The sequence below is a fragment of the Carettochelys insculpta genome, chromosome 8, assembly GCF_033958435.1.
Source record: "Carettochelys insculpta isolate YL-2023 chromosome 8, ASM3395843v1, whole genome shotgun sequence".
Taxonomy (NCBI): domain Eukaryota; kingdom Metazoa; phylum Chordata; order Testudines; family Carettochelyidae; genus Carettochelys; species Carettochelys insculpta.
Window position 1 is genome coordinate 63,309,348 of NC_134144.1, and position 22,433 is coordinate 63,331,780.

General features: G+C 46.3%; 1 protein-coding gene across 2 annotated transcripts in view; it reads right to left on the reverse strand.

The window, feature by feature from the left end:
* Nucleotides 1-22,433, reverse strand: part of LOC142016722 (TGF-beta receptor type-2-like) — an 87,409-nt gene that overhangs the window by 7,630 nt on the left and 57,346 nt on the right. For both annotated transcript variants that reach the window (XM_075000894.1, XM_075000893.1), the window contains exons 2-5: nucleotides 21,173-21,323; nucleotides 9,792-9,994; nucleotides 2,322-3,136; nucleotides 1,340-1,481 (exon numbers count right to left, since the gene is read on the reverse strand). In XM_075000894.1, coding sequence (XP_074856995.1) covers nucleotides 1,340-1,481; nucleotides 2,322-3,136; nucleotides 9,792-9,924 — 1,090 coding nt within the window. In that variant the 5' untranslated portion in view covers nucleotides 9,925-9,994; nucleotides 21,173-21,323. The remainder of the gene's footprint in view (nucleotides 1-1,339; nucleotides 1,482-2,321; nucleotides 3,137-9,791; nucleotides 9,995-21,172; nucleotides 21,324-22,433) is intronic.

Below are 22,433 nucleotides of genomic sequence, written 5' to 3' on the forward strand. Positions count from 1 at the left end.
GTGAGGGCATACAAGGAGGCCAGCAGAGCAGGAGAACTTAGTGACTGGGAGGAGGACAGAAGGGTGGGGGTGGGACGGAATGGAAGGCAAGAAGAGAGGGCTGAGGCGAATGGGGAGTTTTGTCTGAGAGGCCAGGAGTTAATCACAAGGGAAACTATGGAAAGCTGAAAGCCTGAAGGAAAAGAGAGAAGGAAGAGAAGCCAATTTAGGAATCCTGGTCAGTTTTCTCACAGAGAGACTGGTGCCAGAATATTACAGTGAAATAGAGACTGATTGAAAAGGCATGCGGATCTGACTGGGTAGGATGCAAGAGCTTGTGAACTGCTTTTGTACATGGGGTAGATGAGCTTCACGGCGGGTGTAAGTGAAGGGAGCCTGCTTTGGTATTTTGCTCTGCCCCGCCCGCCTGCCCTTTCTTCACAGTACAATTTGCAATGTTCTTCTGCTTTCATGAGCCTGATTGGCAGGAAATGGTGTATGTTCTTAGCCCGGTGGCCTTGAGGCATGCTTGCTAATTAGTTTAGTAAAACGTAACTTGCTTCTGGTAAACAACTTAATTCCCACACCAGCTGACTGTGTGCACTCACATGCATATCATCTGCCCGGTGAAAGGCAGATGTCTTTACCGGGTACTTCAGATTTGGGTGGGGAGGGGGTGAGAAGTCCATCAGTCTCCAGTCTAAATCATGGAGTTTTAGAAACTGGGTGCTGCACCAGAAATGTGTCTTTGAATAGCTCCCTCTTCTGTGCACACAGGCATATTGGCTTGGCTGACTATGAGCCTGTTTGGAGGTGTGGGGATAAAATCCTGACTCCACCAAGGTCAGTTAGGGAAACTCCCATTGGTTTCAGTGGGGCTAGGATTCACCCGGAGTTTTTTGAAATGTACTCTTTTCTTTTGTTCCCATTCTGTCCCCACTCTGGACAAGCCCCCCAAAATGGGGAATGAACATAGAGATTCCCTGCTTTTTCCCCATCTGTATTTCTGTATCTTGCATGCCATCCTGGCTTCCAAGAACTTACTCCCGAAGAACATTCTGCAGCAGGCATGTAGCAAGCCAAGGAATGTAGAGCAGATCGTGGGCCTGATCCTATGAGATGCTGGAGAATCTAATTTCCAGTAATGCTCAGGAGCTGCTGAGCATCCAAGATTGAGCCATGCATGAGATAAGCAGCAGGGTTGTATCAATGGAAATGCAATGGACCGATGGTAGTTTAGAGGGAAGAGCATGAAAATGACTGTTTGAAGGCAGCTCACTTAAAAAAAAATGTAGGGGCTAGTGCTGTCTTTGCTTTTCGTCAGAAGGGAACACACAGGACTAGGTTGCAGTTTTCTTACCTCCTGCAGCCTCACACCTGGAGGCCATTTCCCATAAAACCAAGGCCATGGAATAGACATCCATTTGTTTGAAGGACTCCAGGTCTTCCAGATTCACTCTAGACTCGAGAACCTCAGGAGCCATATACCTGGCTGTGCCAACCTAGCCAGGAAAACCAAACAAACTGGAGATTAGTAAATGTGTCTGAGGGCAGTTACAGCCTAGTAAGTACCTGCCACGTTAAAACCCAGTTGAGTGCGTAGAAAAGACCTGAAATACCTTCATGTCTGGCTTTCTCTTGCTTAAGAGCAAAATAACACCAACTGGCAAGCACAAAGGCTGTGATGTCCAGCATACTAACCACAGGAGGCTCTTTGGCTGGTTGAATGTGGCTAGGTGGCTTGAACAATAAATTTTCAAAATAATGTGGTTAGTTGGCTAGAGCAGTAGCCACTCTAGTGGACACCACGGCACCAGAAGTAAGTAAGATGGTTTCCTTTTTTCCTGTTCAGCTTCGTTAAGAGCAGCAGCAGGGAGCACAATGATCACGTACTATTTGTATAATAGCTCTGCAGGTGGGTCCCATCACCCGCATATGCAAGTCTGACTCCTCCACCAGCTCTTTTAAAAAGCTCAAGCAGATAGTTGATTTGCTTTGTTGTCAGCATTAAACATACTGGAGTCTAAACTTCCACCTGGGGCCTGATGTAGAGGAGAATGTGTACTGGGTTCGTGTGTAATTTTTAAGACAGCATCATGGTTTCCATTCCAATAAGGAACACATTTGTCAGACTGGGAGATGTAGTTGCTTCAAATCTAAGTGGCATGGGGTAAATTCATAAAGTTCTCACACATCCCTTTCCCCACACCCCTTCTCACTCCCATCATGACTGCCTTGTCTCTGACAGCAGGTGGTTGTCAGCCTGTGGCATACTTGAGATGTATTGTCACGTGACACCCCAAGTTTCTAAAGTCCAATAATGCGGCTTTGGCATCACTCACCTGCCCGCTGTTAGCAAAGTCGTCTGCTGTTAAGGAAGGGTCCAGCCTTAGCGCAATGCCGAAGTCACAGATGACACATTCCCACTCACTCTTCACCAGGATGTTGGTGCTTTTGATATCCCGGTGAGCGATGGGGATTTTTGGCCTGCCGCTAGCAGTGTAGTCACCGTGCAGGTGGGCCACGCCACTCACCAGGGAGCTGGCCAGTTTTTGTAAGTCCATCCAGCTCAGAATGTGTCGGGACAGATAGTCCTTCAGGTTCCCCCTGCTGTGGTAAGCTGTGATGAGCCAATATTCCCTCCGGGGCCCAGCTCCCCTGCTCTCTGCTGTGAGGAACTGAAGGATGCTCTCATGCTTGAGGCTGGGATCTGTAAAGATCTGACTTTCATTTTTCCAAGAGGAATATTCCTCACATGGGAAAATCTTGACAGCCACAGTTTCGTAGTGCCCTGAAGTGGTGTGGTTCAGCTTGGCCCTCCAGACCTCAGCAAACCGGCCTTTCCCCACAATCTCATCCAGCTCAATGGGCAGCAGCTCGGTGTTATGGTTGATGCTGTTGGCACAGGTCGAGTTCATGCTTGAGCGGTTGTCGGTTGTCATCACAGATAACTTCTCATCATCCTCCGTTGCTTTCCCCGGCTCAGGCAAAGCCTGGCACTGTGTGTGTTTCTGGCCCCAGTCCTTGGCTCTCTTTCTCCGCTTCTGAGTGCGGCAGAGGTAAAATGTTACTGTTATCATGACAGCCACGAGAACAGGAGGAAGGAGGCTTATTGCTGCTACAGGAATGACCTCTTTGCTCTGCAGCATGGAGTATCCTGCAGAAAGGAAAACAAGAAAGGGCTGAATAAGGATTTATCTGTCTCTGATTCTCAAAGGGATGGTGTTGGCTAGGTTTGGGCCTTACTTTTAGATTGTGCAGCACTATGAGGATTCCATAAATTAGTATTTTCACAGACTAGCTTCATGAGCGTACATGCACCACTTTCCTCTGTTAGACGGCATGGGAGCTGCTCAGCCACTGGCCAGCGGTCTCCTGTGCTTACAAAAGCCAAGGAACCAAACAGTAAACCCAGTGTAGAAGCCGCTGTAAGCCACGGGGTGCAGCCTCCCCCCAGTTCCAGTACCTCTTCTGCCTTAGCTCACATGGGGGAGGTTTCTTGCAAGATGTTAACATCAAGCTCTTCTATAGCACTTCTCATCAGTAGACTTCAAAGCACTTCAGAAAGGTGGGGAGCAGCGTTCCCTGTAGGCAGAGCGCTTGGGCAGCTGCCTAGGAAAGAGTCAGGTGCTGCCCAGCTGATCAGCAGAGCGCCTGCAGTGCCCACAGACAGTACCATGTTTCTCTAGGGGTGGTGCACATATGCACATGTCTTGGTGCGCATAACAAAATTTATTCTGCACAGATGGAAGAAACCAGAAGGGACACTGGTGGTGAGTATTACCATCCCCAGAGAAGGAAACGGAGGTATTGAGGAGTGAAATGACAGCCAACCAGCTGTCCAGTGGCAGCACCAGGAATAGCACTCAGGGAGCCTGTGTCTAGAGCCCTGCAAACTTGCAGATACTCACTTTACATCAGAGGGTATCTACTTCTGCAGATATGGCTGCCCTCTCAGGCATGTCTCATTTTTGCGGCTACAGATGTGGAGACAAATTTTGGGTCTAAAACCCTGCAAATTTGCAGATACGTGTGTATCATTTTTGCAGATGCCGGTATGGATACCTACTTTGTGTTCTATCTACTAGGCCACACTGTCTCAGCAAATTTCAAGGCAAGAAAATGTTCACCTTCTCAGTAACTGATAACAGGATTCCACCATGACTATTGGCACACACACAGTGCAGTGTATTTCTATTGCTCCACTAGCCAAGAGAAGGGGTTTGGTTCTATTCCAGCTTTCCCTGTGAAATTCCAGGAGGCCACGATTCGCACCATCCCCACTGAGGTCATGATCAGGAAACCTTGTTAGTTGGTTCACCTACACTGTTTATGCCATGTGCACAACTTCAACGTGTGTGAGTTCCTCAACATCTTGGAACTATTAAAACTGATTTCATGTAAACCCTGTGCACAAACCTCCCAGTGATCTGAAAGCCAGTGACGAAACAAAGCAGGCAAGTCTGGATCAGCATTTTGAACACCTTTAAAGATGGGGGTAGACTCATAAACGGAGGCTCTTTCTAGAACACAATCAAAACCAGTGCTGGAATAAACATCTGTAATTGTCAGTGGAGATAAAACTGGGGATTAAGGTGGAATGGAGAACCAGACTTCTTGTCAGAGCATTGGATGCAGTCTTCTATAAAGAGCTAAATTCTGCCACCATTGACTGAGGAGTACCTTAATCTACTGTATTGCCACTGAGTTGGGTGAATCTGCTCTTGTAGCAGGGTGCTATTCAGCATAAGCAAAGGTATCTAAGGTTATATCTGCACTACTGCAGAAGATCGACTCGCTCAGAATCTAGAACCGTATGGACACACAAAATCGACTCGTGAGATGCTAGGAGTAAGGGAGGTCAGTGGGAGAAACTCTCCCCTTGACCTTCTCAATACAGAGAGCCAACTTAGCCAGGCACAGATACTGGGATTCTCACTACACAATTGCTGTAGCTAGAAATGCATGTGTGTGGTCGACTTACTTTGTCTAGTCAATACACAGACTGAATGATAATGGGAGGGAAGGAGAAAGTTCCTGCATTACTACTAATGTGAGTGAATATAACCTGGGATTCCTGCAGCTGAGGGTCTGACTGCCCATCAAAAGCATTTGAAATATTTGGGTTTGTTTTACAGGTTTTGTCAAACCCTTTTCACCCAAGTATTGGCTAAAATTTAAAAATCATCCCTATCAGCCTTCAGCTCATTTGAAGATAACCCTCACACACCATAGAATTTGCCAATGCTTTGATATTTGCAATTGCTGGAGTAGAAATGCTGACTTCAGTACAGATACTCAAGTAAGATCTGACTCAGACATTTCTCTGCCAAGTATAATAACAGGGAAAGAAGTCTAAGGAGTATTCCATAAGCAAATCCCCTGCTGTTTGACCTCTATGTGCACAGTTTATAATTCAGGTTCTGCGAAAACAGACCACTTAGCTGTTTTACTTGGCAAATTCCAAAAACTCTACTCCAGCTAATTTCTGCAAGGCTGTGAAAGTATTTCTAAAATAGGCATTAAGTTTAAACCACAACATCAGCCCAACTGCTGTAAATCAATAACTAGTGCAGGAATATGTTTGTTCTGGCGAATACCAGGCTTGGGTATCACCTATTGCTCTAATGGATTTACCCGATGGTTATGAACACTTCTTTTAGAAGCTGAAGTTGCAAAGCAGAGAGGGTAAAGTATTTTCAGGTTTTTCCAGGAGTTACATGCATGAATCCAGCTCAAAAATAGAGGGGTGAACATAACTTTTGCCAACTACTTAATGATGATGCCCCTTCCTGCCGTAAGACCCCCAGATTTGAGTGTGGCCATTAAATACCTGGATCTTTTCTGCTTTTTCTGAAAACAATGCAGCACTTTAAAACCAAATATTGCAGTCCATTACTGGCTATTTAGTTCAATCTGGTCAGATGCACTATGCAAATTGTGTTTCTTAATTCGAGTTTATTTTGAAATAGGTTATTTTGGCATTTGGCTCTAGATGTCATAATAAAGTGCTATTTTGAAGCATCCCTTCCTCCTCCTGCAATGAGGAGTACAAGGGTGCTGAAATAGCGCACCTATTATTTTGAAAAAAAATTGAAATAATGGGCAAATTTCAAAGACACAGAGTAGCTATTTTGGGATACCAGGGTATCCTGAAATAACTCTGCCATGTAGACATAGCCTTAGAATGCCTAGAATAAGGTTGATCAGCGAAATGTTTGAGAAGCCACCTTGATATTTAACATGAAACATCATCTTCTGACTGCATCATTTCAATTTCTACCACCAATGCCTTGCTCTGTAGGCTGGGTTTCTCTAGCATAGCCTGGGGGATGGAAGGAGAGGAAATGGCACATCTGCACATGTAATAGGATCATTGAGTAGCTCCAATGGAGAGCGGTTCATTTGTGTACAGGTTGAACCACCAGTCCAGCACCCTCAGGGCTTGACCAGTGCTGGATGAGATAAGTTGCTGGACAATAGGAGGTCATATTGTCTAGCAGCTTTACCAACACTTCCACAGCTTACAGGGCTCTTTGAAGACATTTAGAAGTAAATTAGAACTAAATAACAGCAACAAACTCTGACAGCCAGGACTGTTGGCTGTAAACAAACTTTATGGGACCATGGGAAACTTGCCCACACCCATGATACTTGGTCATAGAGCTAACTAAAAACCATGCTGGATTATGGCGTTTGCTGGATGAGAGTTCTGTATTTGAGAGGTTCAACCTGTAGTTAGTCCCATTGAATTACCAGAGTAAATCAATCCAAGCCCGTGCAAATATTGTTATACACCAGGTAAAGGTCCTTAATGAAGTCTGGGGCTAACACTTTAAATAAATGAAAGATTGTTTGGAATAATGCATCTCTGCTTTAGTATTTTCCTTTGTAGCCACTTGTCTTCAATCACATCTTGTGTCTATGATAGGTTAAAAAAACAGAACAATACAAATAATATTTTAAAAACATTAGAAGATATTCATTATTTGTAAGGAGCTGCATTGTCTGGATCTTGGAAGGTTGTCATTGGCAAGGTGGTTCAGACAATAAAAGCAGAAATGTGGTGAGTTAAGGCCTGAACCCTTATTGTTTCAAATTATAATATTGCAGCACAACAACTTTTGTGAAAATATATGGGGGCAGTGTCATTTCCAAAGAGCCAGTGGCACTTAAATTATATAGGCAGATATCAACGTCTGGACTTCACCATCTCTTATCCCCTCATGTAGCGCACATACCTGTTATTTGGCTTTGGAAAGTGTAAAGGCCTGCAAATTTAGCATAATTTACATCCATTAAAAATTATTTACTTACTCTGATAATTCACTTTTTATGCAACTTGCCTTATTCTGCAGGAGAACCTATGCTGCCTGCTTGTAGGTATGTTCCCCAGCATTTTGTTACTCTGTATTTATGGATATTCGGATGGGAATCGGGAGGCTGGTTGTCAGCAAATATTCTGTCAGGGCTGTTTGTATGGTGCTCAGAACCAGGGACCAAAGTCCTCAGGCTTTTTGGTTCTTAGTTGAAGTTTATACAAACCTCTTGAGATATCAGAATTGACTTCTATTTTCATTTTTGCTGATAAGGTTTTATATCCTAAGTCAGTTCTCCATGTATTTGCATAAGCCTCAATGAACATGCCTTGTTTTCTTTGAGTGATTGTGCACGTATGTTCCCCTCTTAATGTGTGTGCTCACCCCTTGTGCATGGTTCCTGGAAATTTTTTCCCTCAGTGGTACCCATTGAGATGGCTGAAGCGATCTCTGCTGTGGTATGCCACTGACACCAATATAAAGGGCTCAGCTGCTCTTCAGTTCATGCTTACCACCTGTGGTGGTTGCTGGAACAGATGTTGCATTTGAAACTTAGCTTGGCAGACTGTGTTTTCTTGTATTGTAAATTAGTGTTGGTAGAGATTTCCTCGATTAAGTTTACTGGGCAGCTTTCCACTCTCAGGTGGATAACTGTTCTGCTTTTCTAATGCTAAGATAATTTGATTCCTTAAAGGACTGGAAAGACTGTACCCTCAACTAAGGGTACATCTACATTACAGGGAAGATCGACACCTCTGTGGTCAATTTTCCAGACTGTGATTTAGGGCACCTAGTAGGGATGCACTAAATGGAACTTGCAGGGTGCTTGCATTAGCACCTGTACTTCTGCCTCCCGTTAGGAGTAAGGGGTGTTGATGGGAGCACATGCTACAGTCAACTTCCCTTAGTGGAGACAGCTCAAAAGCCTGAATTAAGGTACATTGGCTCTGCCTACCTTATTAATGTAGTCAGAATTGCAGACCTTAATTCAACCTTCTGCTATAGTCTAGAGTTGCCCTAAGAGAACCTGTTTCCCCCTAGGACATGAGCCTCTAGCAACATGCTCCTTACCACACCTTCACTGGAAGCAGGTTTTTCTACTTGCTGTCACTTCTGCTAGCTGAGTCTCTGAACTGCATGTTCTCTTACATCTGAACCACCATATACAGGCATCTGTGAGGGTAAGAGGTACTTACACTCTCATCTAAAGTTTGTCTAAGGAAGTTTCCAATTTTCAAATCAATTTACTTACCTCTATTTTACCTGAAACCACATGTAAATAGGGAGGAGCAGCAGATATATAAATCGGGCATAAGGCCAGCTCTGGCATTCTACATAATCAGGACTAAACCATTTTGGTGGCACATGCAACTATTGGTGGTCCAAGTGGACAGCATGGAAGGTCTTTCAATCTCCACCCAGATAATTTCATTTTGGATAACTTCTGGCATCCACAGTGTTATGATCTGGCAGGTGTCTCTCCTCCAGAGAAGCTGACTGTGCACCTTGCAAGATACCAAGCATTTTGAGAGCAGATACCTATCCTTGGCATTAGCAATGCACCAGCCTGGCCAGTCGTGACATTTTCTCCTACGATTGCATCTCATTCAGTATGCAGGAGATGATGCCAAATGCAGTAGTTGTACTGCAGTTTGTGGGAACATAAACTCTGATCCCTTTGCCAGCATAGTTTCTTGCGAGTTACTAAGAGTGGAGTGCACATGTTCAATCATGTAGAAGCAAAACCAGTGGCTAACCTGTTGTAATTGTTCTGTGAAATGTGTGGCAAGTGTTTGTTCCAGTACGACCCCACCTCACCACTCTGCCCTGGAGTTTCCAGAAAGGGGTTGTCTGGGCAATTTGTAGCAACCCTACCATCTCATGGCAGCAGAAGGCATTTGAGATGCACCCACAGGTGTGACCGAGGGGGAAACAATTCCAGCAACTGTGCATGGGTCACATGCATGCCAAGTGGAATGGTTGTGCCCAATACATCTCGAAGAGCAGCGCTCTTGAAAGGTTAGTAATTTTTTCTCCTTCATTTACACCTGCACAATTCCTCTCAGCTCTTGCCCCCAAAAGGAGACCACATGTGTTAGTGATCCTGCTCTGAAGTCCTAGTGGAGACAAGGCTCTAGAATTGTACCATGAAGTAAACTGGGTGAGATGAAGCAAATAGTTGGAGGTCTGGTGTGACCTCCCTTAGTTACCTTATAGCAGTGGTCTCCGACCTTTTTATGTCAAAGATCGCCTTCCGAATTTATGGGCAACCCAGGATCTACACTGGCTCTTCTCTGAAGCCCACCTCTTTCCTTGAAGGCCCACCCAATTCACTCCATCCCTCTGCACTCACTTTCACCAGGCTGACTCAGAGGAGATTCAGAGCTGGGGAAGGGATTGGGGTGCAGGAGGCCCATGGGGTTGCAGCTGCCAAAGGGAGATGCATATTTTTAACATGCCATCATTTTACTACTCCTCCTAGTAAATACTCACCATTAGTGTGGTTTTCAAATAGAAGTTTATCATTGCATTCCTGTTCCTCCACACAGCCACAGATATAAAATATTCCTTCCTCGCTAGACTGATGGGTCATGATGCACCGTGAGGTGTTGTAATTGGGAACCATTACATTTTCTACTGGGAGCTGTGGGTTGTGGCAGAGAGTAGTGATCTTAATGCTGTCATTCTCTTGTTTCCTGAAAATATGCAAGGAAATAACAATGCATCAGGCCAGAATCTTTCATCCAAAAATACACAATATCCCTGTATAATTAAACCATTTTAAATCTGGGCTGCTTGTTAGTTTGATACCATGTTATGTACAGAGTCTACACCATACTCATTGCAAAAAGCAGTAGCTCTCAACCATTCCAGACCACCTAAATATCTTTTGAGTGGATAGGCGCATGAACACAAGCATCTAGCATTGAAGCTGTTATCGTTCACCAACAACTTAATTGGACTGGTCACGTGGTCTGGATGTCTGACCAGTACCTATCAAAACAGATTTTGTTTTCTAAGTTGGAGGACAGAGGGGTGTTGGGGGCCAGAGGAACTGATAAAAGGACATGCTGTGGGCACGTGTGAAAAAGTGCAGCTGCGGTGTCAACGTTTCCGAGAGCCTTGCCCAGGATCATCCCCAGCAGAGAGCAGTAATCTGTGAGGGGGCAGCACAGTTTGAGAGGTTCTGCCACGGTGCAGATGAGGAGAGGTGGAGAAGAAGAAAAGAGCAGCAAAAACAACCCGACATCCCTCTAACAGCTACTCACACCTGCCCTTTCTGTGATAAGATCTGCAGCTCCAGAATGGGGCTGATCACCCATCAACTGGCTCCTGAATAGGAGGGTAACACGAAGGCATTGTGCTTGTTATCAAGTGACTGCCAAGCGACCCCTTTCAAGAGTCCGATTTGTCTTTCGAACCCTCATCTCAAGTTTCACTTCACTTACAAAATCAGACATAATACAGAATTGTCACAGCACACCATCGGCGAAAAACTGCTTACTTGGATTTTTATAAAAATGAATCAATTAGAATACAAATGTTGTGTTTTATGTTTCAGTGTATAGTCTATAGAACAATATAAACAAGGCACCGGATGACATTTTAATTTGTACTGACTTAGTTTTTTTTTAGTTATCCTCTTTGCAAAATTAGACAAATATCCAAATGAGTCGATGTATCCTCTGGAAGACCTCTGCATACTCCCGGGGACATGTACACCTGATTGAGAACCATTGATGTAGAGAGTGTCAATGGGAAATTTACACGAGAGCTCAGCAGTGGGATGTGGGGCAAAGAACGCACCTGTTATCAGTAGCTTAGTCATTGGTAAATAACCACCCTTTGCACCAGAGATTGTCAGCTTTTCATAGAACTAGGGTGGTTTACATCAGGTGGAGGATCTAGTCCATTGATTCCAGAAGTTCAAGGAAGAAGCTGAACCCTTCATATATATCTACATAAGATACCACTCCTCCAGTAATCCAAGGATCCATCCTGATAGTGCAAAACTATGAGCTTTTGGATGGGGTAGGGTCTGATCCTGAGTAGTTCTGAACTTCTGCAGCTCATTGCTAGATGGTGATGTTCAGCACCCCTCTCATTAAGTTTGTATATCTATATGTGCGTGCCTGGTTCATCATGACACAACACTAAATGTCAAGTTAATGTGTCAAGTTTTTTTTTGGGGGGGGGGCTGTGATTAATAGAAGATTTTTGTAGAAAAGAAAATGTGTGTAGCATCAGTGTGTGGCCCTTTCACCAAGTTGTGACTTATGCTGCCTCCACTTCTCTTCCTGGTACTTGATATCACTGCTATTTGGAGCAGCTTCTCCCCTCCTTTCACATGGTGCAGGGCCTGCATTTGGTGCTTGGTGCCTCCACTGAAAGGGACTTCTTACTGTGCCACAGGGAAAGAGCCATCCCCTGGTCCCATCAAGGTTAATGGTTTTTTGTTTTTTTTTTTTTTGCCAAGGCTTAATCCAGTTACTGTTCCAAGGTCTAATCGGGCTTATTCTGGTACATTGTCTTCCCCTGAGAAGGAGCTTTTCAGGATTTCAACAGATAGTGTGTTATTTATTTGATATGGTCAAACAATGGAATAAATTGCCTAGGGAGGTTGTGGACTCTCCATCACTGGAGATATTTAGGAGCAGGTTAGCGAGACATCTATCGGGGATGGTCTAAATGGTGCTTGGTCCTGTCATGAAGGCAGGGAACTGGACTCAATGATCTCTGGAGGTCCCTTTCCAGTTCTAGTGTTCTGTGATTCTGTGAAATATCTACTGGTGACTGTAATGAGACCGTGACTCTTTTGTTCAATGATCCTGCTTCAAAATCAGGTCTGCTGGAATGAAATACTTGGTGCCCAACTCCTTGTAAATGCCTTGTGTGAAAAAGCTGGGAAAATGCCTCCTTTATTTCTTATGAATGTCACACGACTCTGTTTCCCGTTTCACTTTTGTACTGCAGCTAAATCAGAGGCCTCTGCTAGAGTTGAGCAGGAAAGATAAATTAATGACAGAGAAAGTCAGCTTCTCATACACAGCTTCAAAGGGGTTAAGATAACAAAGGTTGGGCCATCAGTGAGAGCAGAACACAGGCACAGTGGCATGCTGAGAAGTTTTACTTTTCCCAAGGCTAAGCCTGAGACCAAAGGGAGCTCAGATAGCTCATAGAACGGGGGTCAACAACCTCCAGCAGGCATGTCGCTCTTGGCATGTGGTGGGTCCTATAGCCCTGTGCCTCCCATGTAGAGCACGGGAGAAATGGGAGCAGGGGACCAAGCTGGAGTCAGAGCCCCGCTGTGGATGCTTGACACTGGGCTTGAGCCAGAGCCCCCAGCATGAAGGCCCCAGAGCTGGGACTGCATCCCCCTGCCCATCTGGAGCCCCCTCCTCAGTATGGGGCTGGGGGTCACACCCACCCTTCCAGATCCCCTTCTGTGGCATAGGCCCAGATCCCTCCCATCCACCCCGAGCCCCCTTCTCACTGCAGATCCAGGTCCAACCCTCGCTGCCACCTGCACCCCACTCTGCAGTGCAGGGCTGGGTGAGGAGCCCCCTGAATTAATTTGACTTCTTTGTTCTGAAGCCATAGGTATTGGGTATTTTTACAGCATAATTCATAAGAATTACAGAGCAAACTGACAAGGGTGTCACTGATGAGCTTTATTTATTAATGAAGTTGTGCATAGGCCTATTAGTGACTTTAAAAATGTATCATCGGCACTTGGACATATACGGAGGTCAAAAGGTCAAATTTTGGCACTCCACCGCCAAAAGGTTGCCGACCCCATCATAGAACCTAGAAATGGTAGAGATTGGAGGTGAGTGGTGAGCTGAGAGTTGCTGGCCGGGATGCATTAGTGAACAGACTGAGACTAATCCATCTGCGCAATAAATGTTGTGTGTGTGCCAGGGTATGTGTGAATGTACACCACTAGTAGAAACATAAAACCTAGTTGTGGGCATTCTGCTAACCAGCTGGGCAGCACTTGAATTTTTCCTGAGTGGACACACAAGCGCACAGCTTACAGAGACCACTGGCTGAGGGTACTCAGAGATGGGGAGAGCAGCAAGCAGAGAAGATTCTTTCTTCCATCTCCGAGTTGGGGAATACACCAGATCTGCCGGAGCTACAGATAGAGAGGTTAAGCTTAGGTAAGGGAATATACAAGTGGATTTCCTCACTATTTTAAATCTACTAGGTAACTGTAGCAAAACAAATCATGTCACAGGCTCCCAAAGAGAAATCTGTGCAGGGACCACAAGAGTATCTCTAGGTGCTGCCACAATACAAATATTTAATGATAATGATGTATCTGCACCTCTAGTGATGGTGGTGGTGATGATCCAAATCTCTGTTCTCCAAGATGTGCCAGTAATCCAGCTTGGTAGAAGTGTTCACTCTGAAGACACTACTTGGATAAGCATTTCTATCTTGTTCTCCCTTTTTTTTTTTTAAGGTGGAGCCAATAAATGGTGTTTTGTGGCCACTTCTTCAGTTTGGTCACCAAGATTTTGGTTTAATTGCTCAGTTTGATATGCTTTCCTTGAATGACGTCTCCATGTTTGGCTTTCATTTCTTGGTGGGGGGAGGGGCAGAACTAGTCTTCAAACAGCTCTTCACAGTTTGTAAAGATATCTTGACCTTTTGATTTGACAGATGCAGGAGGTATGGCTGTGAGCATGGCCAGCATGTGTTTTGTGGTCATGTTTGAGTAATACTGAGCAGAAACACTGAGTGATGTCCCTTCTGAGCATTATCTCTTGATATTTACCCTCCAGGTGTCCCCAAAGGGAGGCTTCAGGGTTAGACATCAGCAAGAGGCGTGCAAAGGGCAATGGCTCTGAAAAGAGCTGTGCTGCCATGAAAGATAGGAAGGCACATCTGGGGAACGCTGTGGAGGTCTTAGAGCGCAGGATATCCCTGTACACCTCAGAACAGGCATGGATTTAAAGGGGCAAACATCTGTGGTTTCCCCTATTCCAAATGGGAGCAAGTTAGAGGAAATGGAGACCTTGAAGTCTTGGAGATTCCAGGAGGACTTTCCCCCTTCGGTGGCTTCTGTGCAGAAGGCAATGACAGTGTTTGTATTTTTTTTTTTTAAAAACATGGCTGCATCCATTTAGCTGCCCCCCCCAGGTAAGGCAATGAGTCGTGCCATGAAAATGCCTCCAATAAACTTGGTCAGAGTAACACACCTGTCAATGGAACCTCTCTCCATAGTTGTACAGTCTCATACAGTCATTGCAGCTGGAACGCCTCACTGGTGCTCAGCCATTTTAAGGAGAGGAGGATAGAAGCGTGGCAGCTCCTAAGGGAGAGATCGTTCCAGCTCTAATGGATGGGGGGTGCGTGTGTACACCATACGGAGCAATGTCTATTGAACAGCTAATAGAAGCGTTTCCTGTTAGTAACTGTGAAAGGAGCATTCTAGCATTCGATGTGTTTTCCTGGTGCTGTGCAGAGAGTACTGACAATGGTCTCCTGGGGAAAGAGCTTAACCGCAAAACTGAGGGGATGTGTTTTCTTTTGGGCTCTTGAGTTTTTCTTTCAAAAACAGCTTTTATCAGCATTTCATGAACACAGCTTTGGGAGGAAATGAAAAACCAGTGCAAAGCCAGTCCCAGAGCATGACTGGGGTAACCAGGCCACAATCTCCAGGGAAAACAGGCACTTTTACTGTGGCCCACTGCACGAACTGTGAACATGCAACTCTTCCAGATGGGCCTGTGCTGTGCTCAGGAGCAAAAGTGGCAAAAAAACAAAAAAACAAAAAACCTGCAATGGGCAAGTTATCAGCTGGATGTGCTCCCCACTCTGTGGGGGTAAAGAGCTCCCCACCTCCCCAAGTCTATCCAGGCTGAGTCAAGGTAATGTGCTTCTAGGAGACCAAATGCCTGCTCCAAAGCCTATTTGCTTCAGTGGGGCTGGACTGGTACTCTGCTCTGTGGCAATCTGTGTTTACTAACAGATACCAGGTATCCAGGCATTGGAACTTAATAGGGAGACCCTGGGGGAAAAATGAGGCTAGGTCGTGTGCAGGGAGCTCCTGTGCAAAATAAACTTGAGCTATAATTACCTTTGCGTTTGTGATATTTTTCACTCACTAGCATCTCCCATGCTCAGACTACAAGTTTTGTGACTTGCTCAATGTTGTTCAGAAAGTCAGTGCTACAGCTGAGGACAGAATCTGCTCGTCTATGACCACTAAGCTATATGGAAGACTGCCCTACGTCCCTGAAGCCTGAATGCGAAAGAACACGTACCCTAGTACCTTAAGAGGCCCCCAACCTTGAGGGAAATAATTCCTAAGGGTACAATCATGATCTCCTTTCTTGGTCACTGAGAACAAGGCTGTAGTGGGGGTGGGGGTAAAACTTGTCACTTCTGCCTAAGCATGCCAGAGAAAAAAACAATTGATGTCAAGCCAAACCAAAGACAAGGAAAAGTCACTTAACTGTGCCTTTGCCAACAGAAGATGGCATCTTGAAGTCAGCAGGAGTCATTGTATTAACTTCAATGGGTTGGCCCCTGAAAGATCAATGTCTTCTGGGGGTCGTCACACAGGAAATCCAAGTTCCACAAAGCAGAAGAAGCTGCATGGCCTGTAAAAATCACAAGGAGTCCAGGGACACCCGAAGAACTAAATTTGCTTATGGCACAAGCTTTTGTGAGTTGCAGCTCCCTTCATCACATGTGTGGAGGGAAGTGTAAGTGTAGGTTCTGCGGCAGACGGCCTGCCAACAGTCTGCCAGGGAAGGATCAGATAAGATGCTAAAAACTCCTGGCAAGTAAGGGTGCTGCTGCAGGGGAGGAAGAGTGATAAGGCTGTGTGAGGAGAGGCTTTCACATCACTGACTCTTCACAGAAATGAGCCTGGCTCTCTTCTGTACTGGTGTATTCATAAGGATTAATCCTGTACTTTTGCAGGTGACTTCCTCACCAGATGAGGGGAGTGATTTATGGTTCAATTCTCTGTGTGATGTTTCATGGTATTGTCTTGGTTTCTCCAGATATGGTGGGATTCTGATGATAGAGCCAATGAAATGTCCTGACTATCCCCCAGGGAGATGTTTGATTTTCCTATCAGACTTCGACTTGTCTTCTCCTGGGAAAACAAAAATGGATTTACTTCATGTTATAGCCAACACATAGTAACTAACTCAAGGGAAAACCCAAGTGAAGATGAAGCAATTTGTAGCTTTGACACTAATTTGCAGGTTGTGAAGATTACGGGGAACCTAGAATTTATCTCAGCCTTCTAGTTAATATTCGCAGAAGTGTAGGTGTGTTAGTCTGTAGCTTCACAAATAACAAGCAGTCTTGTGATCCGATGGCAATCACTCATTACTGAGGATGATCATCTTCCATGGGTGTTTTACATCCTTACATGACTGATAAGGCCTGTCCTTGACCCACAAGTTCTATTACAGTGAGGACAGATGTTTCCAGGTACAGTAGGAGGTTGTTGACCATAGCTGAAAGCCAGTCTCTCCTTCCTCCTGTGCCTCATGTCCTCCTAAGCTTGTCGGTGGGCAAGTTCAAAATGCAGGGGACCATCATGTATGACTTCTCTCCATTTTGAGGGATCCTGGGTGGGTGTTTATCAAGTGTCAACGTCAATATCTCACTTCTTAAAGTCATCCTTCAGCAAATCCTTATAATGCTTTTGATGGCTTCCTACATTATGGTACCTGTCTTTCAGCTGTGAGAACAGGACCTTTTTTGGAGGAGATGGTCTAGCATTTGGACAACATGACCAGTCTAGTCTATCACAGCCTTGACACTGGTGGTCTTTGCCTCTTCCAGAACACTAATGTTGGTGCATCTGTCTTCCCATTTGATCTTCAAGATTTTGCATAGGCAGCGTAGATGATGCTTCTCAAGGGCTTTCAGGTGACGCCTGTGGGTTGTTCAGGTTTCAGACCTGTACAGCAATGTTGGGAGAATAATGGCTTGATAAACAAGAAACCCGGTGTCTGTTGGAATATCATCATCTTCAACAGCCCTGTGGTGTAAATGAGCAAAGGCTGCACTGGCACGGCTTAGATGGTGTTGGATTTCTTCATCAATATCTGTCTTGGGCAAGAAATTACTTCCAAGGTAGAGGAAAGGGTTGACGTTCTCCAGTACTTCTCCATTTATTTCAATAGATGGACCATGTGGTACCTCATTTGGAGAGGCCTGAGGGAACACAGGTGTAAGCACTGGCAAACATGTTCAGGATAGTTTAAAGATCTTTCTCACAGTGGGCAAAAATTCTGTTGTGATCAGCATACTGAAGTTCCCTAAGAGATGTGGTAGAATTTTACTCTCAGCTTTCAGCCTGCTAAGCCTGAACAGCTTTCCACCCATTCTTTAAAAGATTTCAATGACAGCCGGGAGCTTCACAACAGTTAGGCAAAGAATAACAGCAATATAATCCACAAACATAGTTGGGGCAAAGATGCAGCCCTGTTTGACTCATGTTTATACTTTGAAAGATTCACTCTGGGAGTCAGTACTACTCAGAACAGTTGCTTTCATGTTATCATGAAGCAACTTTAGGACATTGATATATTTATCAGGATGGCCAGTCTCAGAGAGTACAATCCAGAAGGCACAGTGATTCACTGAATCAAAGGCTTTAGTTAGATCAATGAAAGCCATAAACAGTGGTTGGTTTTGCTCCCGGCACTCTTCTGCAACATGGTTGGAAACCACTCTGTGACTCTAGTAAAATTTCTTCTGACCAGGATGGAAGGCAAATTGCAAGGATCCATGCTACAGCTTTGCCTGCAGTGGCAAGGAGAGAGAGAGAGAGAGAGAGAGAGAGAGAGAGAGATCACGATAGTTTCCACAGTCCGCTTTGCCCAAGAGGGTGACAATTAGGACAACCTTCATTTCACTAGATGGCTCTTCCTTTATCCAGATTTTAAGGATGAGCGAGTAAAGCTGCCAAATTAGCTTGGTCCACCATCTTTAAAGATATCATTTGGGATTCCATTTGAACCTGCTGCTCTGTTGTTCTTCATTTGGTTGATGACATTGTGTGCATCATGCAAATTGGGAGGGTCTCCAAGCTCACCCCTAGAAGGTCCTTGAGGGATTCACTCAAGGACTTCATCTGCAACCATAGAGTTATAGTTAAGAAACTCTTCAAAATGTTCTTTTCAGTGAAAATTGATGGCTTCGTTGTCCTTTAGAAGTGAGGTTCCTTTATTAGTGTGAAGGGGATTCATGCCAGAATAAGCTGGCCCACTGACAGCCTTAACGGCTCTGAAGAAACCCCATGTGTTGTGGGTGTCCTGTGAGCTGTTGGAGTTCTTGCGCTTTCTCAGTCCACCATTTGTACTTGAGTTCTTGGGTTTTACATTGGACTTCCATCCTCGCCTCGTCATGGGCTTCTCTTATATTACAATTTGTTGTTCTGCCAAGCTCAAAAGCCTGTCCCGTAGCGCCTTAAAGACTAATACATCTATTAGGTTGTGCGCTTTCATGGCTAAGACCCACTTAGGTTTTACCTATGAAGGCTTAGGATCTAATATATTTAGTAGTCTTTCAGCTGCTAGCTTATATGAAACTACAAGTTCCCTAGCTCAGCTAATCAAAGCATCCCTAAATTGTGAATGGGAGATTAATAGGTCCCAAGGTCAGAAGGGGACCATTGGGATCTTCTGTTCTTTTGCAGGTGACAATCTCTGCTGAGTTTTAGTGCATTGGCTCCATGCACTTTTACATTCTCTTATGTGAAGTCTGTATTTGTCCATCTGGGCATCAAACATGGAATGCCTAAAGAGGTGGTATGGCATGAAGCAGGGGTGGCTAAATTTACTGACCATCTGAGCCTCATATGACAATCTTCAGAAGTTCAAGAGCTGGGGTGCAGCTGCCAGGACTAAGGGCACCAGGCCTAGGGGGCATCAGCTCTTTCAGAAGTGCCTGACAGGCTTGGAGCATGAGCCCTGTTCCTGCTGAAGCCTGGAGCCCTGGCAGGTGTGCCCCATGGGGCTGAAGTCCTGAGATACTCCACTTCTGCTGGGTAACAATCTTTACTCCTTCCCTCACTGCAAAGCAGAGGTCCCAAGCTTCCCCTGGGTCCATTAGGTGGAGAAGGGGGTTGGGGAAAAGGGGACTTCATGAGCTGCACTTAAACTGTAAACGAGACACATAAGGTTTGCAAGCCCCAATAGGGGTTTAACAAGTGTGAGTTTGTGGTCGCGGTGTTATTCCAAGTGCTAAAGCCATGAGTGAATTATTTGGTGTCTTCTCATGTGACCACAGATTTCTCGCAGAAATAAGAGTTTGACGTCAGGCTGTGAGTCAGGATTTGAGTCCTGGCCCCGTGGAACTTGCTGGAAGGATTAAATCCGCGGGAGCTTTGCCGGAGTACAATCACAAGGTTTGGCCCATAGCAAACGTGGAGGTAGTGCAATGCCATAATGCATTTGAAAGTCTCAGATTGTATCAGGGCAAACTGCGCTTGTGAATACCATGGAATGAATCCATGGGGAAGAAGACTGAGGGACAGTGAATCCTGTGCGTGTGTAGATACTATGTGCACTTACGTAAGAAATTGCATGCTAAATGGCCATCATTTGACACTGTTCCATTTGCTCTCTACATAATTCAGATACTTTTCACCACGCTGTGGTGAGGTGCTGTGGCTTTCCCCCTATCCCAGAAACAGAGGAAGCCTCACAGAGGTGTTGGTGGGTGGAGCTAGAGAACCTGAGTCCTGGAGATTGACATGCCAAGCAGGAAGTGCCAGAGGTGGGGCACAGAATTCATTAAAAGGGTGGCTTCTAAGCCAAGCAGAGGGTCCTGGCCAGGCTCCTGAGAGCAGGAGCTGAAGAACCCATGTCAGAACGGGCAACCAGCCATCCCAACCTGACCCCTGAAACATGTCTGGGTCTGCTGCTTCCCTGACCTACCTGGGGCCCCTGACTCACTGCTAGTTCTCTACCCATGGCCTGCCTGAGCCGACAGAGCTGCCAGCTACCCAGAGGTCCTGGACCCATCTGAGACTACAGACCTGCTGTCAGCCACATAACCCAATGACATGAACAGGCTCGAGTCTCTGCACCTGCCCTCAGCCACTTACCCAGAAGATGTGGACCTGCCCGATCTCCTGGATGATCCTGAATGGGACCTTATGCTGATGGAATTTGAGGTAGGAAGCAGCCTGGGGATGGCTCCTCCAAAGCCAAGGTGTCGTGGCCTGGATCCCCACTGAGCAGCAGTTAGTATCAGCTGCATTAGGACCCCAGGTTGGTGTGCAGTAAAGTGGGTGGGCTTACACCCCCTTCCTCTGGAGAGGTAGCCCTTCACCTCTCCAACCCCATGCTGCCTGGGGTGTGCGCCTGCCACTCTGCCCAGCTCCAGGGCAAGCTGTTTATGTGCTGTTCGTTTGCTCAGACCTCTGCAGACAACTGCCATGCCCTGCATCAGGGCAAACTACTGACACTGTTTGGTTGCTCAGCCCTGCTACAAGAAGCTGAGCTTGATAATTGCCTGCTGCCCCAGGGCCAGGGCTTATGTACTGTTTGTTCACTTAGTCCTGCTACCAGGCACTGAGTCCTACATTGACTGCTGCCCCTGCCCAGGGCCAGAGGCTTACTTACTATTTGTTGATCCCCCCCTGCTGCAAGGGTTGAGCCCATGGTGATTGCTGCCGTGCCTTGCCCAGGGCTGGCTCCTTACGCACTGTTTGCCTGCTCAGCCCAGTTAAAAGGAAACTGAGCCCCGTAGACGCTGCTGCCCACTCCTAGACGTTTGTGAGGTCTTGTGACCTTCCCCACCTTGGGGGGGGGGGGCAACCCATGCCCCGCAGCAGGCACCTCAACACATGCAGAAAGCATGGGGGCAAGAGGATGGTTGCTTACCATATGGCCACGCAGATTTCATGGGGGGTCTCACAGTAGGAATTCAAATTGCAGTTGCTGTAGCACACCTTCTCCTTGCAGACTGGGGCGGTGGAGTCGCACCATTTACACAGGTTGGTCTTCAGATTCCTTCGAGCCCAGGCAGAACGTGCTGCAAACAGAAACAAAGCCTTTGAGCTGTTGATTCCCTTTGTCGCTCATGTGTCGAGTCTTAGCTGGCCCTGCGCCTATGAAAAAACCTGTGATTCACAGAACCACACGAGGAGAGAGGGAAGCCTGCACAAGCCCAAGGTGCTGCTGCTAGTTGTAGGCGTATTTATTGTTTTCCTTTGCTGAGCTCTTCAGTCGAAGGGGTTGGGCCAGAATTCGAGACAGCAGCTCTGGCTCCGTGTGCACCAAGGATGCAGGCCTTGCTGGGGAGTGCTTATTTCAAAGCTGAACGCTCTGAGCTATCACTGGGAGTGTAGGGCACTGGACTGGGAGGAGACCCGGATTCAATGCCTGGTTCTGCCACTGCTCCCAGAACCTGGTGGGGGTTCATGGGTTCAAATACACCCACAGAAAACCAAGGGTGCAAAAATACCTGTGGGAGGGAGCATGGCATTTGCTCTGCCCAGGAAGCTGCACTTGGCTCTGTAGCCCAGGCCCTGTTTCATGGTGGCATTGCTCCTGGCCACATTGCTGCACTGTGATGTTAGAGTCACCACAGAGGCCCAGTGAGCAAAACCTGCCAGCAGGAGCACCAGGGGAGGGGCAATATCCTGGTGCATCCCTGTCTCCAGGCGGCAGGGAACTGGGCTCACGGCAAGGAATATCTGAGCAGCTGCGGCCAGATGCTAAGCGGAGCCACCTCTCCCACTGGGAGTGTGTCTCCCTGCAGAGCCGAGCTGGCCCTCCCAGCAGAACACACACCCACCCAAGCACCCCCATGGTCGGACTCTTTGTCCCGATTGCTTTCATGCAGCCGTTACCCTGGATTTAGTAAAAGGCACCCATCTCATCGGCATGCTCGGCCCTCCCTGCTGCTGTGTGACCTTGACCATGTCGCCTTTGGTTCGCCAGCGGTAAAATGGAGATGAAGACAATTACTTCACAAAAGGCCTTGAGATCCATAGTGGAGATGCGCCCTACTGGTGCTAAGGAGTTGTGTTGTTTTCCTGTTGCTGGGCGCTCACAGCGCCCCGGGCCCCTTCTCCCAATTGCCTCTGAATGCAGAGATGGGCTCAGAGGTGAAAGTAGGTGGGTGTGCCCTGGTGCGCAG